Genomic DNA, 15444 nt, shown 5'->3' on the forward strand with positions numbered 1-15444 from the left:
CACACACACACACACACACACACACACACACACACACACACATACACACACAGAGAGCAACTTGTAAAGAAATACAAGCCTATGTTGAGAAGTAAATAAAGGCACTTCATATAGGTTTTTGTTTTATTTTTAAATTTTCCATTCATATTAAACATTCATTAAAACCACTGCCTTACCAGATTAATTAAGAAAACCTAAAAGTACTTCAAACTTACATTTACAGGACAATAATATAAATAACCTGCTCCCTTCATTGTTTCTCCTGAAATGTCTTTGTAGGTGACCCCTCCCCTCCTTATCACCTTCTACTGTATAAACAGCTTAGGAGCTACTTGTTAGAGAACATAAAACAAAGGGTTAAATTAAAGCCACACAAGAGACAAAATTATGCAATACATTTTTTCTTTACACAGTTGGATTAGTTTTAATTAGCAAAAACTAAAATTTTGCCAGATGAGCACTAGGTGATATCTGATACCTGATATGCCCCAACATTTCTCTGCTCTCACACCAAAGGTATTTAATTCAAATAGTATTCTTTGGAAACACTCCAGGTCCCCCCTCTCCAAATCCCTTCTTAGTTTGCCACCTGTCCCCCCTCAACACACAAACACATTGTCACAAACTTCAAAACTCATTTTCTCATGTTGGTAAAACAACAACAACAACAAAGATTTCCCTTGACGTTATCTCAAAGGGTTTTCTGTGTTGTTTATTCCCACAGCATTTCCTCCTCTGACTTAATCTCGACTCAAATGCTCAATAAACATGTGCCATCTTGCAAAGGGGTGGGCAGGGGGTGGGCTGAAATGGCAGAATTCAGGTGCCAGATTAAAAGTGGAAATACAGCTTTAGTTCCATTACTAAACTATAAATACAGGCTTGAGGAACAGAGTCCACATGCAGCAGGCTGGAGAGAAATGTAAATATTGAGACTGTATTCTTAGGAACAGTATGTTTCAGTGGCTGACATCTGCTCTCATAGTTAGTGGCTCTCCTCTCTCAGATGTCTGGCATAAACAACAACAGCAGCAGCAACAGCAGCAGCAGCAGCAGCAGTAGCAAAAAAGAGTAACTGATCTATAGAATAAATCCAAATGTGTTTAAACAGAGTCATCAGATTCTAAACACCTTTTTTCGCCCTTAGTTGCGAGCACTGGAATAAGCTTAAAGTGCAGTTACAAACCAGGAATTTTTTGGCAGCTTCGAAAACTGCGTTAAAAGCAAGAGATCTTTTTAAAGTTTTTTGAAATTTTTTTTTAGCTTTATCTTAAAAACAATGCCAGTTCTAAGTTATTCTTCAGGCCTCCAAAGCCAGGTTCTTACCCTTGTTTGAAGCAAGTTCTGTTTCTTCATAAAATCCAGCAGCAAGATATCATAAAAAGCCTCAGACCAAAAGCAAGGAAAGACCACTGCTGCATTTTACCTTGGAAGTCTGAACCTTCTTGAGACCGAAGAAGGTTCTATGGAGTCATTTTCCCCCTGTGGCCAAATTCACATGGCATCCACAGTTAAAAGTATATGCCAGGCCAGCCAACTTCCAACCCTTCTTTTCTATATCAAAAAAATATTAAGAATCTGTATGAGGAGAATGGTCTCTGTCTAATTGTGATACAAAGTTAGATCTATTAATAACAGTTAAAAGTCATCATTACACATTTGAGATAGGTACATATTGCGGCTTATAACTTATACCAAGTGGCCTCACCCTAGACAAATAACTACAGGCAATTAATGACAATTTGGAGGAGGATTAGCCTCTTCCAGCAATGAGCCCCCATATTGGTTGTCCAGTGCGGAATGGTGGGCCTTGAAATCATATACACATAAACAACAAAAATAGACTCAGCAGAGCATATGTGCATATATGCATTTATACATATATATATTTGTATATAAATACATTTATACATACATACATAACAATAGTAATCAAAGACAAAGGCTATCAACATGGGAGTGGAAGGCATGGAAAGGGTTTGAGGAAGGGTAGTTTGGAGGGGCTGGAGAGAGGAAAAGGAGGGGTGGAAGTAATGGAATTCTATTTCAATGAAAAGCATCTTTTATAGGACGTATTCATTAAAACAGCTTCCTTTTTTTTTTTCAAGACAACTACTAATATTATTCAACAGAACTCTAGGAGAAGTGCCTACTTCCCCAGTATACTGACTTTATGAACCACATTGGACCTCTATGTGAGAATCTGCTCTCCTTGAAAGGATCATAAGAGACTCCAACATGGGTTCCTGGAGAGTGAGTCTCATAAAGGAAGAGAAGAAGGGAGCCTTCCTCTCCTTTTCAAGTTCTGCCTTTTTGTATGGGTTGGATTGCCCAGTCCTACCCATGAAGCAAAAGTGTCAATAGCTCTACAGTGGATCCAAACACTTTTTGGTGCTTTCATGAAACCACTCCCTGCTCTTACCCGAATTACTGCTGTCACCCACCTATTTAGTTTCCCTGATGCTACTCTCCCTGTCTCTTAAAAGTCTCTCCACACAATAACCTACATGATTCTTTTCAAGTCTAAGTTAGTCACATTGCTCCTGCCTTAAAAGCCTTGAAGGATTGCCACTACACTCAGAGCAAAAGGCTTATGAACAAAAATGTCTCTTGTCACTGCAATGGCCTACCAGACTCTATGCTATCTCTCTTCATCTTACCAGGCCAGTCTTCTCTCACTCCCCTCCCCGTCTCTTCTAAATTCACCTCTATGACTTCCTTGCCTCCCTGTCATCATTGAATCATGCATGACTTGTGTTTACCTCAGGGCCTTTGTGCACGCTATGGTTTTCCTCTGCCAACAGAATCTTTCTCCATCAATGTACATAATTAACTCCTGTATCTCTTTCCAATATTTGCTCAGATGAAACTTCTTCAGTGAGGCCCACCAGAATACCCCACTGAACATGGTTGATCATCCTAGCCCCACACAGCTGATTGTCTTCCTTCGACGTCCTCGAGCAGGCTTTGAAATTCCCTCATATACTCTGCTCGTTTGCATTTATCTCTCTTCTTTGGAACACAGGCTTATAGTCGCTTTTTGTTTGCTTATCAGACATAAGTGTCTAAAATAGTCTCTGATGTATAGTAAATGAATGAAGCTGGATGATAAGATAATCACGATTTTTAGTATGTCTATACAAATAACAAAAAAGACCATTAAAAAAATAAAACAGCCTTGATTGCTATCTGGCCACACTGAGAATCAGAATCACCCGATCAACCAGTGACATCCTTCTCCTGACCTTGTATTTCACATATTCAAAGGCTTCCACCTACTTGGGAAGAGCGATATATACTTTCTACTCTGTCTGATGCAGTTGTAGTATCAACAAAAGAGCTGATCCACCAGGCACAGTTCTCAATACCCACTTTAACATCTCTCAACAAAGCGATGCAGTCTCCACTGTTATCTCCATTCCACAGCAGACAGAAAGTCCTACTATACTGAGACAGTAGAGACAGTATCAGAACCTCCATAGCCCCACTTCAGAATCCATCCATACTCCTCACCACAAAGGTTCCCACTTTCCTGGCTCACCAGACACTCACCAGCCTCCCTCAGACTGAGCTTAAGGATACTCCAAAGGTCCTGAATTCTCAACATTGTCTTAGGAAACAAAGAACAAGGACATAAGGCCCTCATCAAGCACCCTGAAAGAAAGGAAGAAACCAAATTGTAATGCTTGGCATTTCACGAACAAGGTACTCTTGAGCCTGAGAAATAAGCTGCAGTTCCCCAAAAGTTCCCTTGCAATCTTACAGTGCTGTCATTTCATAGCCAAGATGACAACGCTGGTTTGTCAAAACAAACTATTTATCTACTATACACAAAAAATGAAAATGGCTCTTCTGATTGCTATTAATAGATCCAATTTCAGCCTTATTAACCTTATTTCCTTTTTGAATAGGGCTATTAGACTAGGAGATCAAAGGAATGCTACAGACATATGGTATCTTGATTTCAGCAAACCATTTGACAGTCACTCATAATGATAGATCTTGTGGGCAGGGTGGAGAAATGTGGTCAGAATGGAAAGCAGGGGCAAGGGGGGGGTGTACATTTGTGGCTTCTGTAACAATGGCACCCGAGGAATGTTGATTAATAGATGTCAACTTAGAAGGACATTGCTAGTATTGCCTGCCAGTGAGCTCTGGTAGTGAGTCTATCTGAGCAATAATTTTATCAGAGATGTGGGTGATGTCATAGAACCATGTTTATAGTGTCTGCAAAGAATAAAATGCTGTGGGCAGTAGCTGACATAGTGAATCAAGATATTAAACCATCACCACTGATTGGGAATGAAAGAGCAAAGCAAGCAAGATTCAATTTAACAAAGACAACAGAACAGTATCACAAAATTTAAGTTCAAAATATCAACTATATATAGAACCAAGGAAATGTCATTCAAAAATCTACCACCATAAAGAAGGGAACTTACTGGGGCATAATGGCAATAATTAATCAACAGCACCATGTGATGGCTAAAATAAAGGCCATCTTAGTCTTTGTATAACTGTCTTAGAAATAGAAGAAATTTGTTTCACCACATTTTGTGCCTGTGACAGATAGCAACCAGGAAAATGGGACTAGAAAACTTCACTGGGAAATCTAACTGAAGTTATCTAACCTGAAATGAAGAACGTTTAGGATAAACCATAGCAATAAGCCTACAGCTACTTCAAGAGACTGGAAAATAGATTAAAAGTAGATGCTACACAGCTTCAGTACCAAAACTAGGACAAAAGGCTATCATTACAAAAAAAATGTAATCTTCCAGCCTCAGCCTCCTGAACGCTGGATTACAGACATGTTCCACCATGTCTGGCAAGTTGTTTACTCTTGGCTTATTTCTCTTTGAGGACCTTAGACACTTAACAATTAAGTAATTTTTCAGAATTTAGATGCCCACATCCACAGATAATTTGCTTAGTAAACTTAAACCTCCTCATTCTCATTAATGGCTGAAAGATGAACATTAAAGGAGAGACAGAAACTGACCATGTCTGTCTTAGTTGTTCATAAAGATGTGCTACACAGGGTCTCTGCACTCTGGATTTATAGTCCAGTGGAATACTAATTGAAATGTTGTTTCAATAGATTTCAAACCTAGAATGAAGTTCTTACATTCAAAACTCATGTCAACTTCATTAATTTTATTTGCTATGGGTCATAAAGAATTTTTAATGCAAAACTCATGTTCAATAAGTTTCCTAACTTTTTGCTTTGTGTTAGTTACACCCTTGTTATAATAAGTAGAATGGTACACAAAACGTTGAGTTCCATGATTTTTTGTGTGTTTATCATGTGTGTGTATATTTGTGTGGGTACTGAGGTGTGAGTGCACACACGCATATGTGTGGATGTGTAAATACAAGTATCAGCATGTATGTGGAGGCCAGAGGTCTAGCTCAGGTGTGGTTCTTCAAGAGGCATCACTTTGTTCTACTGAGAAAGTTTCTCTCATAGGCCTGAAACTCACATAAGCTAGGCTGGCCAGCTCCTGTCTCTACCTTCCCAATGCTAAGCTCATAATCATATGCCGTCATACCCAACCTTTTATATGGGTTCTAGAGATTGAACTCGGATCCTCTGGCTAGCATGGTGAACACTCTACCCACTGAGATCCCTTTTGAGCCTTGCCCCGTGATTATTTTTTTTACTGTAATTAAAGGAAATTAAAGCAAAATTAAGCAGCAAACCAAAATTCTAACTCTTGTTTAAAATTCTCACTGATTCTAGAACTTCAAAAGGTCAGTCCTCATGACTGATGGGATAATGTAAGACAACAGAGTGACTTCATATGTCACCAATGATTAAGATAAATTAAAAGCTCTAAGATTGACGACATTTTAGACAGCTTGCATGGTTGTTTCACTTCTGTAATGACATACTCAGAAAAGGCCTCTTCAATTTTTTTCTACCTATCAGTCCATCAGAATCCCAAATATTTCCTAAATAAAATAGTTTAGCAATTTTTATTTAAAAACTGAGCCCAGGGTCTGCTATGGTGGTACACACCTGTCATACTCACATCCCAAAGGCAGATTCAAGATGATCAGGAATTCAAGGTCATTCTCCTCTGAATCATAGAGAGTTTGAAACCAAACTAAACTACATAAAACTCTATCCCAATAAACAATATAAGCTAGCAAAGGATATAAAGGCAGGCAGAATTCTGAGTTCAAGGCCAGCCTTGTCTACTTAAGTGAATTAATTATAGAACAGCTAGGGCTATGTAGACAGACATTGTCTCCAAAGCAAACAAAAAATGTCCAACCCAGTACAATGGAAAATGTGTTGTTCTGTTGTTAGTGGTTATTAGGAAATTACAGCCATGAACTTTTTAACCTTTGAGAAACTGTCATCTTCTCCATCATTCTGTGACAGGTTTAAAAGCAGCTTTGAATGGATCAGTTGGGAACTCTCATTGCCTCAGAGAAACTTACTTAGCAGAGACAGGAAGAAAGGAAACTTAACCACAGCTAGTAAAACATCTAAGAAGACACAGTAGAGCAGCTAAAGAGGATTATAATGAGCTGTAGGTAGGATAGACAGAATGAGGTGAAAAAGATTATCATAACAAACTTATGATTAGTGCTACCACACCAACCCTGAATAATTCCTCCCCCAAAATGTATTAACTTCTCTAGCTCTTTCAGGATTTAGCAGTTTCCATATCTTGTCTGGCTGAAACCATGCTTCTTAAATAGGGAGTCTGGGTATCCTAGGACAGTGGTTCTCAACCTCCCTAATGCTGAGACCTTTTAATGCAGCCCCTGATGTTGTGGTGACTCCCAACCATAATTATTTTTTGCTACTTCATAACTATAATTTTGCTACTGTTAGGAATCTTAATGTAAAGATTTGATATTCAGGATATCTGATATGTGATCCTCAAAGGAGTCTTGAGCTGCAGGTTGAGAACCACTGTCCTAGGAGCATCATTGACCCATTCCACATGGCCATAACCAGCATATTCAGAGGCTGGCTGGTTGAGGAACCATTGGAATATGCTTTGTCCACATAGACTTGAGTTTCTGCTCTGCTCCTTCTCATTGCCAAAGCACTGCAGAACTCCCATCCCAATAGCTTCCAAGTGTGGTGCAGTCACTAGTAATAGCAGCTATTTCCAGATCCACTGCAGAACATTCTAGGAGGGCCAGGGATGTATCTAATCTATAATTCTGTATAAAATATTTAAAGGAAAAAAGATGAAATGCACCAGCTCTATCCCAGCCCTAAAGTTTGCCCTTGTCATTTAAAGATCCAAGAGATTTAGCTTAGGATGATGCACAGTGATACATGGGTGAGGCCTTGAGTTCAGTCTCTCGAACTACAAAGAGAAAAGGATCCAGCAGATTGTCCTGGTCTAGGCTTCCTGAGATACTTCTCAACCAAGTAGGTTTAACTGAAGATACGGAACTGAGAAAGTGGTAATGGAGAGAAAGAGTAGCAAATAATAACTATGGGCAACTATTGCTCAGTTCTTCTTGGGAACAGTATGGAACATGCTGGAGGCTTCTCCCATTCAACAAGCAAGGAACCTACAGCTGGAGTCTTTTTTTTTTTTAAGTGCTGCCTCAGGGATATTAACTGGATTGCCCTTCTGGCTTTCTTTCCCTATATGGAAGGGAAAACCTGTTCCACTTGCTAAACCAAAAAAGTCTCAGGCAGACTGTGCAGTAAGACGCCTTTAGTAGGAGAGGTATGGAGATTAAATAAGATAATGCATCCAGAGTACTTAGAGAAGAGGCTGACAAATAGCAATACTCAGAACTGATAGCTAAAAACTAAAGTGAGAGCCAGTGATACAGCTCAGAAGGTAAAGGTGCTTGCTGCCAAGCCTGATGGCCTGAGTTTCATGTGAGAGCCTCACATGGTGGAAGAAGAGGACTGCAAGTTGTCCTCTGAGCTTCGTGTATACTCTAAGGCACCCATGCACACATGGGCACACACAAATAAATGGTATATTTAGAATAATAATTATGCATCTATGTGCAGAAAATAATCTTGTCTCCTGCCTCACACCGTTTATAAAAATACATTGCAAGACAGGTGTGGTGGCATATGCCTTTAATCCCAGCACTCCGGAGGGTAAAGTAGGGAGAACTCTCTGTGAGTTTGAGGCCAGCCTATTCTACATAGCAAGTTCTAGGACAGCAAGGACTACCTATATAGAGAGACTATGTATCAAAAAAAAAAAGCAAAAACCAAAAATCCATGTCATATGAATAATACATCTAAACTGCAAAGGCAAAATAAACTTTAGAATTCAGGAGATTTCTTCATGGTCCAAGGGTCCATGAAGAATTAGTTTAAGAACAAACAAAAGAGAAACAAGAAGTTTGCTACAAAGAAAAAAATCTTTGATAAACTGGACAACAAAAAACCCATAAACTTCTGCTCATCAAATTATAACACTAAGAACATCAAATGCAAGCCCCTAGAAGAGATGACGTTTTGCAGTACCTAGAAATGATAAATGACTTGTTCACAAAATATATTTTAAAATATTCAGAAAAGACAGTAAGGAAGAGGAACCAAAAGACTTTATTTAAAATGGAGTTAAAAAAATAAAATGAGTGGAGGGCAAGAAAAGGTCTTGAACTAGCAATTCAGAAAAAGGGAGATCCAAATTGGATTTTAAACACACTCAAAGTTCACTTCACAAGGTATTCAAAATGTAGCTTAGAATTACTATGCAGTTTTATCACACTTATTGTCGGTGTAGCTGTTATTTAAAATAAAAAAACATCAGTGTTTCTGAGGATGCAGAGCAACTGGAACTCCTGGGAGTGTAAAGTGATACAAGCAGCTAGAAAACTGTCAGGTGGCATATATTAAAAGGCAAGCGTACTATCCTTTGAACCGACAATTCCACTTTTAAATGCATACCAGCCAGTGGGATATAAATATGTTCACCAAAAGGCATGTAAAGTGGCTGGAGAAGTAACTCAGTTGGTAGAATGCTTGCCTAGCAGGAACTAAACCCTGGGATTGATCCCGAGCATTGCATAAAGCCAGGTGTAGTAGCTTTAATCCCAGAGGCAGAGGTAGAGTGGGAGAAGGTTCAGGAAATTCAAGTCATCCTTAGCTACATAGAGAGTTCCAGGCTAGCCTAGGATACATGATCCCTTGTTTCAAAAACTAAAAATACAGAAGGCACATAGCAAAAAAGCATTCATCATGATAGTGTTAAAATAGAGACAAATGTTAATCAAGAGAATGGATCATCAAATTATGGTAGACATTCACAATTTCACTCAGCAATGACAATGAGCAATCTATTATATATGCAAACAACATGGAAGACCCTTACCAGTGTAACGCTGAATGAATAATGTAAACAGTAAAAAGAGTGTGTGTGTGCGCACCTACATAGAGTCCCTGGGGAAATGGTCAGAGGGCACAGCAATGCCTTTGTCGCTCGGTCTAAGTTTTTTTCTTGAGTTATCTATTTTGTGAAAATTCACCAACATGCACACTTAGAAGCTGCATGCCTCTTTTTAAACACAGGAATGTCAGGCATCAGTGCAAATTTTACCTAAAAACTCAGTAACTAAATGTAATTAGCAGTATCCAAAAGGCCAACAACAAGAAATGTCTAAGGCTGAACAGTTTGGCATGGAGTCCCATGAAGTAATTCCAAAGCCTCAGGTGTTAGTGACTGAAAAGCTGGACTTGCTTCAAGTTTATGACCATAAGTCTCAGAAGGCTCTCCACACAGCCAGCTAATCCCACTACACTTTCTTACTGCATCCATGGTCCCCTGAGACAGCTTATTAACACCTTACCTCCTCTCCTCAGGTTGCCAACACCCTCTCAGCTGATGATCTCACCACTTACCTCATGGAGAAAATAGATGTCATTTTTTTAAATGTCAAGGGGAAACACCCGGCTCCACCTCTACCTCTGTCAGTCCACCAGCTCACCTGCCTCTCTGCCTGGATCTGTCACTTTCTCTTCAAATGGTATTTTTAATCTTACTCCATCTCTGCATCTCAGACTTCATAACTGTTCAGTGCTCTTTCCCTGCACCAATTTCCTGTCCTTGGAAACCAAGCATGCACAACATGCTGGCCCCTTAGACGTTTTTCTTCAATACTGCCCTCTGCTCCAGGTCTATATTTCCCTTCAAAGCAGAACTCCTTACAAGAGTCATCAGTCACTGCCATTTCCTCTTCCACTCATCCTGTTCTATCTCTACCCCCTTATACACATGCTAAGCATGTATTTTGCTTCCCCCCCAACACACACACTGTTTTAATATCTTCTTCTTACTTCCACCGTATCACATTGGCCTGATTTTTAGTCTAGATTTTTATTCCTCAGTACTGACATCAAACCCAGGGCTTTGTACATGCTAAACATGTGCTCTACCACTGATTTATATGTAGCACTTAGTTATGTTTTGTTTGCTTTTTTGAAGCAGGATCTGTGTCTCTCTCTCAGTGTGTGTGTGTGTGTGTGTGTGTGTGTGTGTGTGTGTGTGTGTAATGTAGTCCATACTCAAGATTTCCTACCTTTGCTTCCCAAGGGCTCCAATTTACACCTCTGAGAACCACCATATCCAATTTTTCTAGACTAATTGTTAGTTTTAATTCTTCCTCTTTTCTTATGAAACTCAAAGTTGGGATCCCTTGGGCTCTAGTACTAATTTCCTCCCTTCTGTGAAATTCAAGCACGCCTAACAATTAGTACCTTTTTGCAAGTACCACTCTCCTTTTCCCTGGTGTCTCCTTTGTCCCTAGTCTCAGGACTTCACATGCCTTCTTTATCTTTCTGTGTCACATCTTCATCTCCAGCTTGGGCCTTTCTCTTATGCTCTCAACTCACACATCTAACTCAGCACTTTCAACACTCACCAGACACCTCAAACTTAACAGGCCTCAAATAGAAAACTATAGATTTCATTCACTTCAGAATAAAATGTCCACTCTCCCAGCAGCCTTCTGTGTTTCTGTAAATGTCATCACCTTCTATGAATTATCTAAGCAAGGGAAACTACAAGTCTAATATCTAAATGACTTTTTCTCATACCCTGTGCCTAATCTACTTGGTAAGTCCTATCAGTTATGTTTCCAAAATGAATTTAGATCTGACCACTTCTTTATTTCTAGTCCTGAGGACTAGTTGCACTATCTAACTACCTTACCAGCACAAACTTGCCTCAAAGGTGACTTCCGTGAAGTGTATATCAGATCAGGCCATTCATCAAAATATTCCCTACCATGAGTCAGGGCAACAGGAAGCAGTTCTCTTAGGAGAGAACAGGAAGAGTGTGAGGCATGGTGATCTGGGTAGGAAAACTAAGTGGGGGTACAGAGGCACAGACAACCAAGGGGAAGAAGTCTTCTTCTCCCTTTGAAAATACTTCCAGGCTGGAGCAGTCTTAAAGGGAGATTCATAATGTAGTTGATACCAGTAGGGTCTAATCAGCCCTTCTGCCCTCTCAAGAGAACTCCTGCAGACACACATGTTTATGCCTCAGGCTTCTCATATCTATGTGACTCCCAGGTGCGCGCTAAAATCGTAAACCGGGCTGGCTCTAGAAGCCAGATAATTCTTGCTCAGGTGCTACTTTCCTTCTAGCAAGGGAGAATCAGTACAGAGATTCCAATCTCTTCACCCTCCCCTCCCCTAAGCGAAGCACATCTGAGATGATATGTGAGTCAAAGGTCTTCAGCTAGTTTCACTCAAAAGGGTCTGTGGTAATTACTGTCTCATGACTGTCAGCCTTTATCCCTCCTGTTTGACTTTCCCACTCACTCCATGTGACTCCTGGGATCCATGCTCAAAATACTAGCATGGAAATCCTTGTCTGGGGCTCTGGATTCTAGGAAAGTCAAACTAAGTTGCAAACTAGTGTGCCTTTACTCCTGAAGGTTACGAGCCAAGCAAGGACAGTACCATCCTACTTTTAAATGGGTGAGAGGAGAAAGAAATCAGGGTACCGAGCATTAAGACATTTTAGAAAATATAATTAAGAGGAGGACTAGTGAGATGGTTTGGTGGGTAAAGGCACTTGAGGAGCAAGCCTGGGTGACCTGCGTTCCATTCCTGGAACCTACACAGTGTTAGGAGAGAGATGACTCCACAAAGTTGTCCTCTGACTTCCATGTGCCTTACCCACATCATACACACCCACAATAATAATAATAATTAATAAAAAAATTTAGAAGAAAGTATTTTAAACAATCTATTTTATAAGACCTTTCCTGTGGTCCCTCCCATCTTTATTTATTCACATATAAATATACATTAATAGAGTATATATTCAGCAACTGAACCAACACATTAATGATCCACCTATCTCCATCTTCCATTCATTTCTACTCCGATGATGAAAATGACTTGAAGGGGCTATTAAAGTCAAGATTTGTAACTGCCTACTGGCGCCACTAATAGGAAGGGTGCTGAGGAGAATATATTCTACTTTGGCAGTGTAGATTTTGTTTAAGAAGTATGTCTGTGTCACATGTGCACGTGGAAAATGTATGCACCATTCAACTGTCTGCAGAACTTCCCTCCAGTTCTTTTGAAGTCGCCACTCCCGCCAACCCCCAACAGAACTACCCAAATATCAGCGATGTTGAAAGTGAAGGGCCTGTCCCTGCTGGGTGGTTTGGGGTAAAAAGGAGGCAGAATTAAAGCGCTCATTTCCAGTCCCAAAAGTAAAATACGACTTGGCCTAGGGCAATCCTAATTCTTTCCAGAACTCATCCCCGGAATTGCCCTTTTAAACAACTAGTCATTAACCCAACTCCAGGTCTTTTATAGCTGCGAAAGCTGATCGGGCACATCATTTATTCATTATGCTTATTATTATTGTTATTGTAGAAAAGCAGTGAATTCCTGGGGCGGGGTTCAAAGGGTTCTTCTAGGGAGGAAGGGGTGAGGGAAAGGAATGCCCAGGCCTGCAGGACAGGCCAAGAAGCTGGACTGAGCTGCCCAACAGAGGTACAGGGAAATCTCCCTGAGAAGCTTGCTGTTGGAGCTCCTCTGTCTGGCTCACTCAGTGACCACCTCACACCAAAGCAGCTGCTGCAGCAACAGAAAAGGCTTCTTATGTAAGTCAGAACCGCTGACATCACCTTCCCTCAGAGCATCTCAGCTGAACTAGGAACCAAAGGACCCGTACACTTGTCCACAGCCTGGGTCATTTTCTAAATGTGTCTGCTGCTGCCAGATTTGGGGTGTCAGGTTTGGGAGGCCAGGCACTAGGTGGGGGAAGACTGCTTGCCCCTTAGAGAGTAGTTAACAAAGACTACTTATCAGGAGGCCTACAGTGTTGCAAGAGTAAAGTCAATGTGCAGTAAAGCTGTCCAGAGGTCTCCTAGATCTCCTTCCTCGCTTTCTCACTGCAACCTGACTGGCTGGACTGGCTCACACCTAAGTCTGGATTTGTGCAAACAAAACACTAAGACGTAGGAAGAAGAGCCTACGGGATGCTCAGAAGACAGATAGTTCAAAGAGGCATTCATTAAGAGCCTTAGGTAACTAACCCAGGGCAGAAAAGACACTCAGGGATCCCCTTTATCTCCCCAAAGTTCAGGCAATTCCTTCCTTCCAGTTCCTCACCAAGGCCTTTCCTGGTCCCAGGGTTCTCAGTACAGCACAGTGGAGTTCATTCTAGGCAGCCAGCCAATGATGCTGGACTAGGTCACACACCTTTCAAAGGCACGAATCCCGGGCACCTGAGGCCACAGCAAGTGTGACAAAGCACCTTGTCTCCCACAGACATCTTAAAAGGACACCCACTACTTTGAAGCCCCGAAAGGTGCAACCTGGTGGTGGGCTCCTGGAAGCTACAGGAGTTGCACCCCCACCTTCTTTCCAAGGACATGAAAGGCATGTTTATCCCAGTGGTAAATGACAGACCTTCTCTATCTCCTATTTGCCCCCCTAAATGTTCCCTACCTGCACGTTCTCAACGCCAAGGATGCCTATGAGTTCAGAAGCCCCCCTTTTAACTTTCTGCCCTCCATGCCTGCATCCCTGCATTGGTCAGGGGCCACCCCAGCTACTTAACCCAGGAGGACTGGGGTGGATCTCAGGGCAGAAGAGGAGAGGGAAGGCAAGAGTAAGATGCAAGTTGCAGCAGGCGCGGCGCCTCGGGGCTGGGATTGTGGCGAGTGGGGACAGTAAGAGGGTGCGGCGCTGGAGCCTAGCACCCTAGAGGATGGACGGCACCGGTACTCACGCACTGCCTCCTGTTTGGGGTCCAAGGTGCTGAGGACGCGCTGCACGCTACCAAGCTTGCCCTGCAGCGCCCAGACACGGCGGTGAGTAAGCTGGATGTCGCTCTCGAGCTCCTGGAAGAGGCTGCACGCATGCCGGGCCACGTCTGAGAGCTGCCGGAGGACCCTGGCCAGCGCAGCGTTGCTGACCGCGCACAGGTCTAGCATGAGCAGCACAGCCTCGGCTGCAGCCTCGGACGCCTCGCCTGTGGCCGATGCTGCCTCCGGGACCCCCGCCACGCTCTCCTCCCCGGCCTCGCGCGCTTCACCGGGTGTCTGTTGATCCTGCTCGGCCGGCGCCGGCAAAGACGGCGGCGGAGGTGGCGGCAATGGGAGAGGCGCAGGGGGCACGCGGGGAGGCTCGTCTGGCTCCGGTGCCTCGGCCTCTTCCCGCCAGCCAGGCGGCTGCAGAGGCGGCGGCGGCTCAACGCTGCCTCCACTCGTGTCCTCATCTGGGCCAGGCGCCGGGCGCCGCTGCCGGCAAAGCCACTGCGGCTCCACGATCCGCTTGGCGAAAGGCATCCCGCGCAGCCGGGCCGCGACTTTCCGTTCTCCTCTGAGAGTCGTCCCTTGTGAGCTAGGGACCTGGCGCGCCCACCTGAGCAAGGAGAGGGCAGGAGTCCGGCAAGGAGCGATCGGGGCAGTCCAGAGACGCTGAGGGCTCCTCTGCTCACCTGGGCTCCTCCTCTTGCCCACCTTCTCCTTCACAGCTTAGTCTGACCTGTCCTCCTCCGGGAGCACGGCTGTCTAGGAAAGATGACAAGCGCTGGGCACAGAGATCTCGAGGTGTGCTTGGGTCCTCCTCACTTGCTCCCAACCGGGGTCAGCCGGCTTAGCTCCATCGCTCTTGAGCCCTTTGCCGCCGCCCTGGTCACTGCCGCCGCCTGTATAAATGGGCGTGTGTGTGTGTGTGTGTGTATGAGTAAATGTGTGTGTGATCGTGCGTGTGTATGTGTGTGTGTCCGCGTGTGTGTATAGGTGGGTGGGTGGTGGGTGGGTGGGTGGGTGTGAGTGTGTGCGCGCGCCTCAGTTTGAAAGTACCCCGGCGCAGGCCTCTCCCCGCGCGCCCCTCGGCCGCTCCGGGGAGCGATTGCGCCTGGGATCTCTCTCCCTTTCTGGGCGGGGAGGAGATTTCGGAAAGGCGCTCTGAAAACCCGGACAGAGGAATCCGCCTCCAGCCCTGGCTCAGGAGGCGGCGCG

At 43.2% G+C, this 15444-nt stretch overlaps 1 protein-coding gene across 2 annotated transcripts in view; it reads right to left on the bottom strand.

The window, feature by feature from the left end:
- Nhs (NHS actin remodeling regulator) overlaps positions 1 to 15167 on the bottom strand; it is a 324596-nt gene extending 309429 nt beyond the window's left edge. Inside the window, exon 1 of one of the 2 annotated variants that reach the window (XM_028762127.1) lies at positions 14208 to 15167. In XM_028762127.1, coding sequence (XP_028617960.1) covers positions 14208 to 14766 — 559 coding nt within the window. In that variant the 5' untranslated portion in view covers positions 14767 to 15167. The remainder of the gene's footprint in view (positions 1 to 14207) is intronic. The other variant, XM_028762126.1, reaches the window with a different exon arrangement.
- Positions 15168 to 15444: the final 277 nt, after the last annotated feature.

Source organism: Grammomys surdaster, unplaced genomic scaffold (genome assembly GCF_004785775.1).
Source record: "Grammomys surdaster isolate TR1022 unplaced genomic scaffold, NIH_TR_1.0 131, whole genome shotgun sequence".
NCBI classification, from domain to species: domain Eukaryota; kingdom Metazoa; phylum Chordata; class Mammalia; order Rodentia; family Muridae; genus Grammomys; species Grammomys surdaster.